This window comes from Clarias gariepinus, chromosome 22 (assembly GCF_024256425.1).
Source record: "Clarias gariepinus isolate MV-2021 ecotype Netherlands chromosome 22, CGAR_prim_01v2, whole genome shotgun sequence".
Classification (NCBI taxonomy): domain Eukaryota; kingdom Metazoa; phylum Chordata; class Actinopteri; order Siluriformes; family Clariidae; genus Clarias; species Clarias gariepinus.
The window spans coordinates 10,938,558-10,956,136 of NC_071121.1; the positions used below are offsets into that span (position 1 = coordinate 10,938,558).

Sequence of the window (17,579 nt, forward strand, 5' to 3'; positions counted from 1 at the left end):
TGTAAGCACTTCTCTGTTTTGTATACGTGTATAGAATTTGGCTGCTTTCCTCAAACATATTGGTTGAGGTGGGTTTGTATTTATACTCAACAAAAATAAGCTTAAAAATAACCGTGAGCTTCCCTGAGACGGTTTCTGACAGTTTGTGCAGAAATTGTTTGGTTATGCAAACCAATTGTTTCAGCAGCTGTCTGAGTGGCTGGTCTCAGACGATCTTGGAGGTGAACCTGCTGGATGTGGAGGTCCTGGGCTGGTGTGGTTACACGTGGTCTGCGGTTGTGAGGCCGGTTGGATGTACTGCCATATTCTCTGAAACGCCTTTGGATACGGCTTATGGTGGAGAAATGAACATTCAATGCACAAGCAACAGATCTGGTTGACATTTCTGCTGTCAGCATGCCAATTGCACGCTCCCTCAATGCTTGTGGCATTTTGCTGTTAGACAAAACTGCACATTCCAGGGTGGCCTTTTATTGTGGGCAGTATAAGGTACACCTGTGCACTACTCATGATGTCAGATCAGCATCTTGATGTGGCACACCTGTGAGATGGGATGGATTTTCTCAGCAAAGCAGAAGTGCTCACTATCACACATTTAGACTGATTTGTGAACAATGTTTGAGAGAAATGGTAATTGTGTATCTGGAATGAATTTTAGATCTTTAAGTCCATCTCATGAAAAATCGGAGCAGAAACAAAGGTGTTGCGTTTATATTTCTGTTAAGTGTATGTAGTCACAAGATAGGTTAGATAGGTTTCATATTTATTTTTAGTGATCATATTTTTAAAAAATTCACTATTTGAGTTTTAGATTGAATCTGGATTATTTAACTTCTTGTTAAGTATTTGCTCACTACATATAATGTGTAATGTCATGTCACTGAAAATCTTGAGATCAATTAAACGAGTTGGAACTGCACCAAACACATTTTACATTAAAATAACCGGAAATGTACAATTTAATCTTAAGTCGTACTTTTCTAAAATTGCTGATTGCCAGTCATTTTTCCGTTTACAAATAGAAAAATGTAAACTGTGACGTTTGTTGTGCATGTCTTTACGTCTTTGCATGAAACATCCAGGTAGAGCGGCCATCCTTGCTCCTTGAAAACGTCAAAAAGCAGCAGCAGCAGCAGACTCACTCTGACTTGGAGACGAAGGTTCAGGACACTCACACAGGAGACTCAGAGATGGAGGATCTCTCCCAGCAAGGTATGTACAGCCATTTAAATTATTTTTATTCCCACTTTTGTCTAAACAACTTATATTTAAATGTTCAATGTAAACCAGTAGTTCCAAACTAAAAGGTTTTGATGCAAAGCTATTTTTCTTTTTTGTCAACACATGTTTAGAGTTAAAGAATAGGGAGAAGGAACCAACACTGTCTTGTGAACTGTGCGGGAAAGTCGACTTCGCTTACAACTTCAAGAGGTCAAAGCGATTCTGTTCTACAGTATGTGCAAAAAGGTATCAAGTGGTGTATACAGTGTATTTGTAAATCCTGATAAAGTAATTTTAACAAGTGAGGGTTTTTTATTTCTTTTAACTCATGAATGTCTTTAAATTTAAAGATATAACGTGGGATGCACAAAGAGAATGGGTCTTTTTCCAAGACGGCCAACTCCAGAGAACGCCAAGAAACAGAGAGCGTCCAGTGACCATCATCATCATCACCACAACACTGGTTCAGAGGCCAAAAAACAAGTAATGTATAGATAATTGGCCTTTTTAGCAGCTACATTTTGTAATATTAGTGGTTTAATTTTCACTGTTGTTTTTGTTTAGAATCCCAGCACCCAGACAGGCACAGTGGGTGCGACACCTTCCCCACGTCCCTCACAGCTGTGTCATGGAGAGTCCAGCCAGTGTTCAGACATGTCAAGTTACGAAGAACCGACATCTCCAGGGTCCGTAGCCAGCTCTGGCACACAGAGGCCTCGAAAGGAGAGAGGAGCAGATCGTGTTGAGAACCATGGCAGGGAGCTGCCCCTCCTCACACAACACCTCATGCCCAGCGACCCCGTCAAATGGAATGTGAAGGATGTGTATGAGTTTATCTGCTCATTACCAGGTAGGGTGTGTCATACTTAAGAACCGTGAAGTGTCCGTTTACAGTACTGTGCAAAAGTCTTGAGCCACCTCTCATTTCTCCATATTAAGTTAAATTATGTTGGTGAAATTAAATAAATAGGAACAAATTTGACGAGCTGCAAAGCGCCTAAAGATACAATTAGGTTATTGCAAATTGGTTATTAATAAAATAGGTTATTTATTGTACAATCTGGTGGCGTGGCCTGGCAACTCCAGGCTCAGTGGCTCAAATCCTGCCTCGGGTCTGTGTGCATGGAGTTTGCATGTTCTCCCTGCACATGGTGGGTTTCCTCTCATTATTCCAGTTTCCATCCACACTCCAAAGATATGCAGATGCGGCTAATTTTTCATTCCCAATTTGCTTGTTGAGTGTCCTCTGCAATGGATTGTCATCCTGTAGAGGGTGTACCCTGCCTCATGCTCATAATTTATAGGTCAGTGTGGGGCTTAAACAAACAACAAAAAAAAAAAACATTCATTAGGGACTGGGGTCCGTTCTTCGTTCGTCGCTAACTCAGTTAGCTGGATTTGATTGTTGTGGATTTGTCCTGATCTTGGATTGTTTCGTTCTTCGATGCGCTTCTCGCATTTGCTGTCATGGCAACATGTCTGTAAGCTTGAACCTGCTCGGAAGCAGGTTTATTTCATGTAAACAGGATTTAGCCTGCGCTCCTGGCGGGTTATGATTGGTTGAAATGGCGAGGTCACATCTGATTGGTTAAAGAACACGACTGACTCACGTGGAAAAAAGAAAAGTATATGCCCCCTCCCATGGACTACCCGCCCCCACACGCACATAATCGCTATCACATATTATATATGAACATAAATTCATAGGTTTATAAACCCTAGGCATGAGACAGCCGTCAAGACCATCAATACAAATTCTTAAATAATGTTGATTTTGTAACATTAATTTTTCAGGAATTTGTCATAAAAATATGAAAATAAATATTTATATATATTAAAAAGAAATATTTTATAATAAATTAGACAGAAATTGATTTTTTCATATACAACATTTATTTTCATATTGCTTATTTTATTGTCTCATGTAATTTGTAAACCATTAACCTATGAATTTATGTTCCAATATAATATTTAATAGCGATTATGGGGGGGGAAATCCATGGCAGGGGGGCATTTCAGCGCATAACACGTGTTACAAAAAAAAAAAGTTGAAACGCTCTTTTTCCATTTCGTCAACCAATCAAAAGGCTTGTGATCAGTGTTTCTACTGTCGATGCATATCGCCTTTTAAACCAACGCACGAGCGCGCAATAATCCTAGACAACTCAATCCAGCTATACTAATCATTAACAGCATGTGTGCTCGAAGAACCGACTTAGCCAAATCGTAATTAGCACGATGATCTCATCTTAGATGTCAATTCATCTCGGATGTGTCAAGCGACGTACAAAGAACGGACCCCTGGACTAAAAATGAGCACCAAAAATAAGTGCCAAAACGCTCTTTAGGAGGCCTGGAGAACTATTACTCAAGGCTACATCAAAATACAATAAACTCTGGATCTTTGGTAGCAAAATACTGTTTGAAGAATTTAGGGGTAACTGAAGACTTTTGCTGTAAAAAAGCTAATGTAGTTTAAACTAAGTTTTTTTCTTTGTTAACGATAAAGCAAATACACCGTACGTGGTCAAAGATCATTAAAAGTTCACCAAACTTCTAAATGTCTAAAAGTTTACCCAGAGGGAATAATTCTGTAGCACATGCATGGGAGACAAGCAGACTTGATAATATTAATAATAAAAAATGAGTATTGCCCTTTAAAGAAAGTAAGTTACCCCTGCTCCTTATTGAATTTCACAAAATGTACATTTCATTTGGTATGTTTAAACTTAAACCATTATATGGTGCATGTGCCTCCTCTGAAATACTACCACCTGCTGCATTACAAACATTTAAATCTGTTTATTTAGCAGACACTTGCATCCAATTAAATTGGCCAGGTGAGACTTACTCAAGGACCAACATTGGCAGCTTGTCAGTACCAGGATGCAAACGCTCGCACTGATCAGTAGTACAGAGTTATAACTGCTGATCCACTGCTGAACAAAAAAATGCACAGTCTAGACATGCTTAAAATTATTTTCATTTGACTGGTGAATCTGACCTGGATAAAATGAAATGGAAAGCTTACATACAACTTGCTAGCTTAGCAACAAATCACTTATATATCACTTAATATTATTTGCGTTTATGGTGTGAGGAGAGAAACATTGTCTTTTTAACATTGGGTTTGCATCCCCAACAAGAAGACAATGTGTACATTAAAGGACAGGATAAAATCTATGGCAGTTACCCCCTCCATAACAATACATATTCAGTTCACTAACTTTATTAATTAATTTAAGTAGCTGGCTGTATGTTCTAAGATTAGGTTTTTAGTCGAGTCAGTTAGGGTTCCAGGCAACTAAATTTAAGAACACACTGTCCCGTTAAGTGTATATTATGTATATAATATATCTATCGTTGAAAATATATTTTTTTATTAGTATGTGGTTGCTAAAAACTTTTTACAAATGCACTCTATCTTTTTTCATTTACAGGCTGCCAGGAGATAGCCGAGGAGTTCCGTGCTCAGGAGATTGATGGCCAGGCCTTGCTGCTACTGAAGGAAGACCATCTCATGAGCACCATGAACATCAAACTAGGGCCTGCACTGAAAATTTTTGCCCGAATCAGTATGCTCAAAGACTCCTAGCATTGACTTTGTGGACTGAGTACACCTGAAACTTCTGCACTGATTTCTCTTCATAGTCCATTATGGTTATGAATCCAGAGCCTATACAGCCCGGACATTTCTTCTCAGCTTGGTGAAGAGGGAATGATTCAGTCTGATTAGCCTAGTGCTGACCCCATAGGGGAACAATCAGCTTGATGAGATACAAGCACAACTATCTAGGCATTTGCTTTACATCATGTTCTTCATAAGTGGCTGATTCTGCACACCAGGAAAAGTTAATGAAATGGAAAATTTTTTATAGGTTTACATTTCAGGTTTACATTTTAAAGACGTATATTTTTCCCCCTCACGTTTTACATGCCAAGAACTTGTTCAGGTGCTAAATAAGTTTAGTTTCTTTAGATTTGTTTTGAATATGAAAACATACGAACAATATCGAAACTGGTCTTGTAGAAAACAGCGAACAAGATATATAAGAAACAAATAAATGTCCTCTGTTCATTGGTTATATTTATATTGATACAGCTAGGGTTAGGGTGATAAATACATGAGGGCTCAGGTGTTGATAAACATGAAAACTCATCAATATGTGCCTGTCATGCTTCTATCCATCTATCCCAAAGATTCAAACATCAATCCTTTTGCATGAGCCATATAATATTTTAGCATACAGATGAACACATCTGTTGCTCAGTGCTAGATGAGTAACAGCTGTATTACACCTTGCGCCAGTCAGGATACAGGATCTAACTGATGTTGATGTTTTGGACTGTAGCCTATAATTCATGTTTGCAAAGCTGTTTATTGTAATTTTCATATGATCAGCATTCTATTTATTAAAAGCACGTGTGTGAGAGTTTTTTTTACTTTTGTTTACAAAAAACTGAAGAATCAAACTGTCAGTATTGTGTAGTTGTTTTGTTCAATTTTAAATAGAACTAAAAAAAATTTCTCTGCTCTGTTTCCTGTGGTGCTTTCAGACAAAAGGCATCCTAAAGCAGACATGAGAATCAGTTTTTTTTTATGATTAACTTAATTTAGAAAAACATCAGTAGATCATAAACTTACAACTGAACTTCAGCACAAACTGGAGTTTCCAGCTGCACAAATAATTAAAGCACTCGAAGACCACTGGATGCATAGAAATATCACTCTCCCATAATTTGCTTTTTTCAACTTTTTTTTGCTTTTTAATTTATTTACACGTTTTAAATTTGCTCTATCAGTATTAAGAATTACAAGCACTTTAGCTTCAGCAACATATCTTTAGTGGCTTTGTACAAGTTGCCGTATTCACCTTTAATTCCATTTGAATTTCCCATTTTGATCATAATCGCAGCAGTCTTCTGAATGCATAGTTCTGCTGCGTTTGACGTTCGTAGCGCAAGCTAAAGCAGAAGGAAAACTCATAAGGTTATGTCAATAATAACCTTGAAAATAGGACGTAAATCTACGCCAATCCTCTCTAAGACCCTGAATGTCATTTCATGTTACACACTACTGTACTTAACCGAACAAGCTGAAAGTCAGGGAGCCTTTCAAACAACTTTCAGTTATTATATTAATATTATTAACATTATTTATTTCTATATCCACCAATGCCTCATTTTGACCATCTGCAAAATGTTAAATACAATTGTTTGCAGGTCTTTAAAATAGAAAAAAAGAAAAAAGGGGGAAATCATAAATTAGAGTCTGAACTGAGCTTCTGTTCTCATTATAGCACATAAAGGTATTAAGTCTTCTTTTCCTTAAAAAGTAACAAAAGAGGAAATTAAAAACTTAAATGAAATATTACTATAAATAATACATGTATTTTAGTGCTCCAGCAATTGTAAGTCATCACGTCGCTTTACGTCAGTGAACCGTACCATTTGCAAAGGTGCGCTCCATTCTTCCCATTGATACATAAAGTTTGCTTGTATTTCATTTTAGAAGACGCAGTTATTGTTTGAGCGACTATTGTCTTTCAGTACACGCCCACAAACGTGTCCTTTCCCTCCTTTGTCGTCAATTGTCCTCCGACTCTTCCTCAGCCTCTCGGAGCCACGTAAAGAAGGCCGTCACGGATTTGAGCGCTACCCCTTTGCCCTGTTGCTCGGCTGGGTCTTTGCTGGCCTCCCACTTGTAGAACGCGTCCTCCGATATTACGTCCTCATCATACAAACAGTCAAAGAACATACGGAGCAAGTCTGAGAGAGGAAACAGGAGAAACAAAGTAGATAATTTACACAAAGGTTTTACAGTCTGGATTTCTCTTGTACAATTTTACCGTGTGTTCATAGTAGAACGTGACAAGTTGTGCATGCTATCTGCAGTCTGTTGTGGGTCTGCAGCTTTTTTTTTTTTTTAGTTTAGATAGGAAATGTGATCTACATATATAAAAGATTTAATATTTTGTCTGTACATTGGTCAGAACTTTCAATTTATATTTTTACGTTTTATACATTGGAGGACCCGAAACCAGTCTCAGAAAAGTTTCTATATGTCTGTCTGTCCAGCTATATTTTGAGCATGAAATCAAAATCTTAGGCAAAATTATGAGTAGTTAATATGTGCCATATCACAAACTGAAAGTTTTGAAAGTGTACTGTGCATGCGCCGAACATTGGGCGGATCTAAAATTGCCTGCTGGACAAAATTAATTCTTTATTTACTTTTGCAGTACTTAAATATTTGAATATTTTTACTGGGATTAGTTCATATTTTAATTACTGAAATAACAGTGCTAAAGTGGTATAGGTTAATTTTAATGAACTTGAGTTTTAAAACAAAATCTTTATCCAATCAACTTTTTCGATTTCTCATCTGTGATTCACTATCTAATTACAGAACAGGGAGTGTATGTTTGTAGCCTTCAACCTGAAATAATATCTGAAATCAACCTGAAATTAATAATCGAACTAGACGGGCTAGCCGGATAGGCCTGGACTCCAGAAGACTTTGGGTATGAAGCGGGGTACACCCGGGACAGGATACCAATCCATCACAGAGGGCGCACACACTATGGCCAATTTGCAACTGCCAATTAGCCTAACCTGCATGTCTGAAGAAACTGAAGTACCTTAAGAAAACCCTCATCAACATGGTGGGAACATGAAATCTCTACACGCAGACCACAGACGGGAATCTACCCTTCGTCCCTGGAGGTGCCACAGTGCTAACCACTACGCCACTGTGTCCACTTGTAAGTAATTGATAATCAATTTGAATGTGTTCATGTTATGTGGCGGTAACATTGTGGCTGATCAGTGTTTATGACAACACAAGGTGAAACCACAACTCTAAGGGTTTCGTTTTGCTTAATTTCATTTTTGAGCATTAAATAGTAACTGGGAACTAACTGCAAGTAGGAACTAACCTTCTAACTGTAGACCTGAAAATGAAGGAATAAATAAAACCTCAGACAATACTGTATGTACCAATGGATTGGTCCAAGAATCATTTAGGCCAACTGACTGACCCAATCATACCTCATTTAAATAAATACAATTGTGGCTTAAAGCATATCCGTGTTTTGCACGTCCATGGAAAATAAATTATGGTGTAATTCTGTGTGTGCATAAAATGCAAAGTTTCTAAAGACAGTTTGTACTCACTTGGAGGCTGGTCCAGTTTCACTATCAAAGCTTGAAGTGCATAAAGTGCTTGCAACTGTCTCTCCGTATCCGAATTAAGGTACTTGTGTAATACAGGCAAACGCTTTTGGATGATGGCCGTGTCCACTTTACAGGAGGAGCTTTCCCCTGCACGCATAGACACACAAACACCGGGTGCATCAACAGTTAAACGAGATAAAATGTGTATGTAGTAAATGGGACAAATTCATTAGTCGCAGGCCACTTACATTTGACTGCCGCTTTACACACAGCTGTCATCAGAGCTCTGAGGAAGGGCGGTGAACTCATCTCCGACTCATCTAGCTTAGCCTGATGTAGAAATCAGACTTAAAGTAAAACATTTGAAGAAAACTGCAGCATTGTCAAAACGCACCGCGATGTTAGAGTTTATCTCCACAACCCTGAATGAAATTACTTCAAGGGTCTTGTACCTCTACCCAGTCGAAGATTTGTTCATCGCTAGCCACATCCTCCAGGAGAAGTTTTTCAAGTTGCTTGTCCAGCTCTTCAGGTGAGAGTGCACTCCTAGAGGCCATGTCAGGTGGACTTGAGCAATCAGAAAGAGTGAAGTCTAGTTTCTAGAAAAGGTGCAAAAAAAAAAAGTAATTTAAACATTAATTCAAAATACTGCAGGAATGAACAGACTACCCCAAAATGAGCTATCAATCTGCCACCCTGACAATCTCTCTGTGACAACGCAGCAGGAAGCTGAACCAAATCAAAAGAGGGAAGTCCAGATGGCAAACTTAACCAGACAACGGTGTAAATCAGCAATCCGTTGGTTTAGGAAGAGACACTTTCCCAACGTCGCTCAAACAACGCAACTCAAGCCGTTGAATAAGGGAGTGCCAGTTTCACAACCCTCTCCAACTAACATGCTGAACTCCAAAAAAAAAAATATATATATATATATATATATATTGAGATGCAATTTTGTTATTAACCAAATACTTATTTTCCACCATAATTCGCAAAAGAAAAATTATTTAAAAGTCCTACAATGTGATTTTCTGGATTTGTTTTTCTTATTTTGTCTCTCACAGTTGAGGTATACCTATGATAAAAATTATAGACCTCTCTCATCTTTTTAAGTGGGACAACTTGCACAACTGCTGGCTGACTAAATACTTATTTGCCCTACTGAATATATATACTTATATAGCATGCTTTATGTCTGCATTATGTTATGCTTGACATGTTTATTATAACCTAGAAAGTTTACTTAACATTTACAACCCCTTTCTGTAGTTAAAGGTATTAAGTATGCAAGATATGGGATGTTTGTTATTGAATGAAATCATGTTTTTGTGGTAGAACATTGGTGTGAATAAAAAGTTGATGGTATAAACATGGTATAACATGTTAATACGCTTTATTAAAATCCTAAAACTTAAGCAGGATGAAATTGATAAACTAAACGCTGGGCTAATGTAGGCATGAAAAAGAGGAACAGTGCGGGGGGAATGGCTAAGTCCCGCAACCAGCTCTGATTGGGATAACCACCCGTTTGTTGAGCCAGTACTCCAAAGTCTTGCAACGAAGAAACCCTCAGAAGAAATTCCAGAGCGCTGCCATCGGTAACCAAGCACCCAGTGCGTCACAGAGGGCTTCCTTGAACGATGTCATTCCAACAACAACTCACCAACCAATCAGCAACACCGTGATTCCCTTACTTTTGGGGGCGAACCACCGAGAAGAACTTACAACGAAACACAAGTAAACAAAGCTTCATACCTTGCTGAAAGTTGGTGCGATCCAAATTAAGCAGTAAGATTAAACCCAAGGCACTGCTCCTGTGACTTTCTTAGATCTAGTAACCAGTACTAGAATATTGGGGACTTCCTGAAAACTACATTAATTCTCACCCTCCAAACTGTATGTATGTATATGTGTGTAAGTGCGTGTTTAACTAGTGTAGTTTTATGTATCGTAGAGTAATTCAATAAATTCTTGTTTCTTTATAAAAGAACCGTTGTCTTGATCATTTATTTTAAAATTATTTGCCCAAATCTTGCGTTCCCTAATTTTGTATCATCATCATCGTAGGCCACGGGATAAACAGAATTGCTAAGATACACCAAATTGTGCTAAATGCTGAACAGGTGATTGATGAAGTGTATGCTATAAATTTTGAGCAGGTTAATCAAATCGACTGATTTATCTCTGACAAAGAGCTACAACCCTTCAATATAAAGCACAACCAGAAATACTTTGGTTCTCTGATCAAATGGGTTGCTAATTTGAAAAACCTTCATTAACAATCTAATGACAAAAATAGGGTTAGCCAAATGATTCGATGAAATAATAGTATAATAATCCCAGGACTTCTTGCAAGTCTTCAAAGAAATAATGATGCTCTACTATTACAATTTAAGTTATTACATAATCAAATACAGCCAAAAATCCCACTGCATCCTGCTTAGTCCAGATATTACACTGGTGTCCAAATCTAGCGTGAGAAGCAACAGCTCACACCTGCTCAGCAATGAAGTTGTGCACATCCTCAGTTTTGGGGAGGAAATCAGCCCAGCTCAATCCAGAGTCCCTCCATAAGGCCCCCACTTTCCTATGGCTCTGAAGCATGGAAAAACAGAATGATTAAAATATCAAATCACCACAGCATTAAATTACTGACCACATTTTATATTGCATGACAACCTAATTTAGTGTTTATAAATGATACCTATAATTTTTTGGCTTACCATTTGTTTGCATAGAAGGTGCAATATTTCAGAAAATAATATGCCAGCTCTTCCCACAGGGAGTAATGGTTTGCTAAATTCACTGCAAAAATAAAAAAAAGGAATAAAGAAAACAAGTCAACATCCAGCTGTACATAACCTTTATAGCTGTACAACAACTTATATGGACTTAATAACAGAACAAGGCAACTTTGTTATATCTTTGTAAAGAGCAAACAAGACCATACCTAAATAATTCTCTCATAGAGATTCCTCCTTCCCGGAGCACAGGATTAACTAGCTCCGCTAAGTACAGCCATATATGAGGAATGTCAATGGCCATATCATCTGCTATCTCAAGGGTTTCCAAAAACCTGTGTAAACAAGAGAAATGAAGAAAATACGCAAAGAATAAATTACATATTTTTACGATTCTCTAATAGAGTTTTCCAGGTTTAAACAAATACCCATCAGCAGTGAACGATGATGCCAACTATTTACAGTATATTCACACAAGTAAATGTAAAAACCACCCTATTAATAGAAATACCAACAAAAATCCCATCGCCCATAAAGCTGTCAATATTGCAGGAATCAGACAGTTGCGCTTCTACTGCTAGTCGAGGGGGGGCACAATTAGACAAAGCGGTATGGTAAAGGATGAAAATGATACCCACCCTTTAAAGAACTGAGATTTGGAGAGGCTCCCGGCCTGCAGCAGCTGATAGAACAGCTGGCCCATATGATCGCGTGTGATCTGGCTCCTTTCCAGCGTCGACTCCACACCCACCCGCACAAAAACATACAACATCGTGGCCTGTTCCAGTTCCTCCACACACTGCATGGCCTCCTGCACAAGCATATTGACACAGTAACAATGTAATAACGATATGTTTAAAAAAAAATGCAATCCATGTTATTAGACACTGCTTGAGGGAACAACCTTGTAATCATTAATGTGCAAAAACTCATCGATAATGGACTTGGACCGTTTCTCCATCTTCTCCTCTGATAACGCAGGCTTGTCTGTAGTGGGACCTGGCACTGCTTCAAGTTTTACTGCCACACAGGGGACATGACGTGTCATCATAAATAACTCTTAAGAATTAAATTGAGTTACAGCCAACATACAAGTTTGGATAAGTGTACAGATAAATATACATACATGATACTAACAAAGCACCTGCTCCCTTATGTGTGAGTTTATGTGGGTGCAAAACAGTGGCTCACCAGATTCCCTGGATTGGCTGCACTCCAGTTTGCCTCTGCTAGCTGCACTGGGCTGCAGTTTGGGTGTGTCTAGGACATGCATGTCCTTGTGAACTTCCTCCTGCTGATGATCCTCAGCAGCCTCCTTCCCTGGTCCACCCACAGACGGCGGGCCAGACCGTGAAGGACCCAAGGTCAACGGTTTATCGTTGCGCTCTCGTCCCGAGCTTCCACGACTGGGAAACACACAATAAACACGCGTATAAAATCACCATTAAAATACATGGACAGTTTGTATTTAGACTTCACAGCCTACATTACACGTAACAGAGGATCGTGATGTGAAGTGTTGCACAATACCTGCTCAGGCCTCCTCTAGAGTCAATGTCAGTTGAGGCAGATGGCGTGGAGGCAGAGGCAGAGGCAGGAACTGAGGGCTGAAGAGGTGAGTAACGGTTCAGACTGCTGGGGCGCAAGATATCTGAAAGAACAACACCTACTATCACAACTTGCTATTCATTTTTCACAAAAGAACAAGCACAAGACAGAGCCAGGAAAGCACACAGACTAATGCACAATGCATTTGTTTCTAACCTGATTCATTTGCCTTGGCTCCAGCTCCTCCACTGCTACCCTTCATCCAGTTGAGCGGTGATCGACCCAACGGTCCCAACTGAATCTTATCGTCTATAGTTGACTAAACAGACAATCGGCATTAAAACAAGCCCATTGGCATTAAAAACAAGTTTTTGCTTTAAAAATGCCTGTTTCATGCACGGTTTTCGAAAATGTTACCCAATCCTTTGCAGTGCGCCCCCCTGTTTCATGAAAGTGAAACAGACGGTTCTCCTACCTTGTGTGAAAGAGGAACCTTGCAGCAGCATGACTCTGCATGTCTGATACCTTCTTCTCAATCATGTTTATTGTAATACAAACTGTGCAACATTTAGTTTATTTATATTTAACCAAACTTTCCATAGGAAAGTGAAAGCATTGTTTATTTTTTTTTTTAAATCAAGTATTCTGCAGTAATTTGATTTTATTCAGGTTTATTTAAACAAACAGCAGCAATTCTAAACACCACAGCTTCTCCATTACTCAGTTAAAAACAAAGCTGTCAGTAGGTTTAAGCTACCTCTTGAGCTATAATCTAAAATAAACTTTTAGGGACTGGAATTTCAATTCTGATCATCAAAAACATGCTTTCAGATCAACAAAGTTTCCCATTAGATAAGGTGACACTGCCCAATAAGATGATATAGCATTTTTACCATCACTTGTTCCTAAATAGTGCATTATTTTTTTTTTTATAGCCAGATAGTGTCTTCTGGCTGTTACATATATTAGCATAAAGGGCTTTTTAAAGTGTGTTTTAATGACTCAAAAGGTATATACTAGTCAATGAAGGTAAATTTTTCTCCAGGAGGTGGGGCTCTTGGGTCTGTTTGATAACCAAGTAATATATGATGGCATCTGTCATGTAGTATTTTAGTTAAACTACATACACAACTTTAAATGTAAATTAAATATGTTTAAGTATAGATTCTTCATTTTTACATCACTGCATTTCTACTTAGTAAAGAAGCAAAAAGCTTGTCGCTTCACATGAAAAAACAAAACAAAACAAAAAACACTAACCTTGGTGATTTTTGGGATCTTGTTGGGGTCTATTGTTCTACTGTTCTTAGGCACAGGCACAGTGTTCCAGGTCTCTTCTCTTGAAATTACTGTAAAATAAACATATAAAACAATAGATATAGCGCATCAAATGGGTCACAGAGAAAGGGGACTTGGTTATAAAAAGGATTATTCTATAGCACACATGCCCTCTCTGACCTGGTCTCCTCTTGTCCTTAGATAGCAGCTGTTGGTGAACTTTTCTTTGTTCTTCCTGCTCCTCGATTTTCGCCTCCTTGTGGATCTGCTCGATGGTCTTGGGCCCCAGATCAGCTCTCCGTGATACCCAGTTGTGCTAAAGAAGTCACAAATATAGTTTATTTGCTTGTAAAAACATGTATAAGTACTACTGCTAGCACTTAGACAGATTCACTAACCAGGCGCAGGTCAATTACATCCTGGAGCATAAAGCGAATGCGTGATGAAGTCTTCCTCTCCTTCACTATTTTTTCCATCTGATTAAAGTACTGATCCATTCTTGGCTAATGGGAAAAAAAAAAGGAAAATCAGACATAACAGTAGTAATGCTTTTACATAACTATCCTCCTGACAATTTTAATATATTTCAGTTTGGATTTTAGTTCCTGCCCTGAAGTTCCAGTAAAGGCCTCTTTTAAAAACTTTTTGGGAATAACGATCATTAGAAGTCATTTACAGGTCCTATGAGAATAAGGCTGCCAGAAACATCCAAGTTGTAAAAAGCAGCTATTTGTTTACTGGAGTTACACAGTCATGAACATTATAATCACTTAACACTTGGCACATCTAGTTCGAGTATTAAACAGCAGCAGCAGACTTTTTGAGTAATACAGCTACAGAAATTTCTCCAAGCCTTTTTCAGTTAGTCCCATAAATTATAAGCAAGTGCTCCCTTAAACACATGGTTAGTTTGAGATTAAGGGCTTTATCTTGGCTATATGAAACATTTACAAAACACAGTATTATACAAGCAGCCAGACAAGTTGACTAAACAACAGACAAACTTTAATATTACTGCTAGTAAATATCCTAGTTCATAAACTGACAATGTTCTGCTTTTTGACAGTGCCCTCTGTTTGTCTACCTTGGCCTTCTCGAAGTCCAGATCTTTGCCTATGGTCGTGAGGAGCCTACAGAGGCACTCAAGACTTTCCTCATCATGGTTTTTCAGCAGTTTCACCACACAGTCATGCATGATGGCCTCGGTTAACATTCGCAGCTTAAATAGTTCCCCAATGAACTTGATGTTACCAATTGATCTTCTTCGAGCTTTGTCCTTGGCCTCCTCCAGCTCCTCCTGCAGCCTTTCACGCTCAGTGGTCTAAAAAGGTACATCAAATAAATAAATAACTAGATAAATAGAGCCTCCTCATTAAAACCAATCCATGTACTGGAGGAATACAAATTTTACATAAAATACAGATTCTACAGGAGGACTGGTTCAAGCCTGATAACATTATCTACATGAAGCATCATTTGCAATTTCAGCACTTTTGTGTAATCTGCGATATGTAAATCTAAAAAAATGAAAAGAAAGCCTCTTAAGGGGAACTGTGCTTACTGAGGCAGCTGCTTCCAGCTCGCGCTGTTTCTTTTCAAAGACATCGTCATTCGCTTTGTCCTTCTCAAACTCTTTCTGACAACGGTTTAGCAGCAGCTTTCGGAAATTCACAGTGCTATTGGGCTTATCTGCCATGGGCACTTTTAACTAGAAAGGAAAAAAAATTATTAGTTATAATCACAACTTGGGTTACATGCAGAAGGAAGCAAACCCAGAAATAAAGCGCTAGTCCAATTCAAGGTTGTAGCATGCCCTAAATTGTACACATTCATTCTAACTGCATTGATGGTTTAGTGTATATGTGAAATAGCAAATATTAGGTAGCGTAACATGCTACTTACTGTAGCCAGACAGCTACACATATTGCCATACGCTACAGAGAAACTTGGCTCATCAATGGCTTTCTCAAAAACCAGGTCGATGACTCCCTTAAGGCGCTCCTCTGTGTCGATGGTGAGGTCAGTCACCTGCTTCATCAGCTGACTGAACATCTGTGGTGTCAGCTTGTTAAGGATACTGCGCACCTTCCGGAAAAGCTCCTAAAGAACATGCATGAAAATCAGAATTAATGTATCTAGGGCAATGTCTGCATCCAACAGATCAGCAAATATGAATGCATGCAGTAAAGGCACTAACCTGAGTTCTCTGGGTCTCAGGATCATCTGTGGCGCTTTCTCTCTTCATGCCAGGCTTCCAGGCATGTTCAGCTTTCTTCAACTGTACGTCATCGTTCACAGACACATTCATGATGATCTTGCGAGGAGGAGGCCGTCTTAGACTTACATTTAGCAGCTACAAGAGCAAATATGATCATTATGGATAAGCAACACATTTAATGTAAAAGTAGTTTGCATTTCATTATGGTCTATTACTCAGATTTAAAATAAAGATTCTTACATATACACTAGTTATTAACACAATGACAACATATCTCTTTTTAAGAAGAAAGATTAGACAAACAAATAGATAAAATACTTCAAGACAGTCTGCTGTCTTTCTACATTCACATACTGCACTACAGGCCCAAAAGAACAATAGGGCCTAAGAGAGCGGTATCGTAGACATGTCTTTAAGTCAGCTTGTTAAGTAACAACAGAGATGGTATGAGCAGATAAAGACCACTACTTAAAATATGATTGGGGCAGCGAGTACCACTTAACATAGCTGCTACACTATACAAGCTCGACCTCTCAATAAAAAAAAAAATAAAAGACATTGTTAACATCCATTTCACATCTGTGTTTAAAACACAACCTTATATGTTGTCACTCAAGTACACAAAAGCCTGTTTTTTTAGGACTGAAAAGTGCCCGGGAATATTGCCAAGCTGACCACAAAGTGGACAAAATTTACTTACTGGTGACAGTGTGCTGTAGTGCTAGCTTGTATTTTAATGTTGTATATTAAAATTTACACTCAACTTTATATATTCATATATATATTCAAGATGAATACCTTTGGTTTTTACACAGATCAGCAATAACATTAACGCCACTAGGTTAATAGTACAGTTGAACCTTGGATTAGCGAGAACCTTGGTTAGCAAGCATTTTACAAGACAAAATTGTTTAAAATAAATCGATAAACAAGCGAGGTCTAGACATAAGAGCATGCATTTTGTCTGCTGTGCCAACTGAGCCAATGTTTCTTTTCTCATGCGGGATTCTGGATAGTCGTCTCCCATGCTCGTCTCAGTGTGCGTGCGTCACTCATATAGTCAACATTCAACAACCCACAGCACCCAAAGGATCCGTTGCCAACATTCTGGTGCCAAACACAACAGCAGTTACATTTGCAGCATTTAGTAGATGCCCTTATCCAGAGTGACAAACTTTTCTCTCATTAAACATCTGAGCAGTTTAAAGGTAAAAGATTTGCTCAAAAGACCCAACAGTGGTTTGCAACAACTTGATGGTGCTGAGGTTTGAACCTGGAACCGGGAACCTACCACAGAGCCTGAGGGGCCAGAGCTGCCCTGGTCTCAAAAGGGTAACCTAAAACCTAAGTGGTTTTAAGATTAATGGCTTTAAAAGTTATGGCTTAAAGTTATAGTT

The 17,579-nt window shown here is 38.5% G+C and overlaps 2 protein-coding genes across 11 annotated transcripts in view; one reads left to right on the forward strand and one right to left on the reverse strand.

Annotated features, from left to right (window-relative positions):
- phc2a (polyhomeotic homolog 2a (Drosophila)) overlaps positions 1 to 5,619 on the forward strand; it is a 39,906-nt gene extending 34,287 nt beyond the window's left edge. For all 6 annotated transcript variants that reach the window (XM_053483205.1, XM_053483206.1, XM_053483207.1 and 3 more), the window contains 5 exons: positions 1,083 to 1,212; positions 1,353 to 1,467; positions 1,572 to 1,704; positions 1,786 to 2,071; positions 4,662 to 5,619. In XM_053483205.1, coding sequence (XP_053339180.1) covers positions 1,083 to 1,212; positions 1,353 to 1,467; positions 1,572 to 1,704; positions 1,786 to 2,071; positions 4,662 to 4,816 — 819 coding nt within the window. In that variant the 3' untranslated portion in view covers positions 4,817 to 5,619. The remainder of the gene's footprint in view (positions 1 to 1,082; positions 1,213 to 1,352; positions 1,468 to 1,571; positions 1,705 to 1,785; positions 2,072 to 4,661) is intronic.
- A 726-nt stretch (positions 5,620 to 6,345) lies between these two features.
- eif4g3b (eukaryotic translation initiation factor 4 gamma, 3b) overlaps positions 6,346 to 17,579 on the reverse strand; it is a 42,010-nt gene continuing 30,776 nt past the window's right edge. For all 5 annotated transcript variants that reach the window (XM_053483202.1, XM_053483204.1, XM_053483203.1 and 2 more), the window contains 19 exons: positions 16,162 to 16,317; positions 15,867 to 16,064; positions 15,526 to 15,672; positions 15,049 to 15,285; positions 14,363 to 14,467; positions 14,145 to 14,280; positions 13,947 to 14,035; positions 12,903 to 13,005; positions 12,669 to 12,789; positions 12,330 to 12,544; positions 12,043 to 12,158; positions 11,777 to 11,949; positions 11,348 to 11,473; positions 11,121 to 11,202; positions 10,894 to 10,992; positions 8,850 to 8,996; positions 8,646 to 8,727; positions 8,398 to 8,544; positions 6,346 to 6,990 (listed from right to left, as the gene is read on the reverse strand). In XM_053483202.1, coding sequence (XP_053339177.1) covers positions 6,809 to 6,990; positions 8,398 to 8,544; positions 8,646 to 8,727; positions 8,850 to 8,996; positions 10,894 to 10,992; positions 11,121 to 11,202; positions 11,348 to 11,473; positions 11,777 to 11,949; positions 12,043 to 12,158; positions 12,330 to 12,544; positions 12,669 to 12,789; positions 12,903 to 13,005; positions 13,947 to 14,035; positions 14,145 to 14,280; positions 14,363 to 14,467; positions 15,049 to 15,285; positions 15,526 to 15,672; positions 15,867 to 16,064; positions 16,162 to 16,317 — 2,661 coding nt within the window. In that variant the 3' untranslated portion in view covers positions 6,346 to 6,808. The remainder of the gene's footprint in view (positions 6,991 to 8,397; positions 8,545 to 8,645; positions 8,728 to 8,849; positions 8,997 to 10,893; positions 10,993 to 11,120; positions 11,203 to 11,347; positions 11,474 to 11,776; positions 11,950 to 12,042; positions 12,159 to 12,329; positions 12,545 to 12,668; positions 12,790 to 12,902; positions 13,006 to 13,946; positions 14,036 to 14,144; positions 14,281 to 14,362; positions 14,468 to 15,048; positions 15,286 to 15,525; positions 15,673 to 15,866; positions 16,065 to 16,161; positions 16,318 to 17,579) is intronic.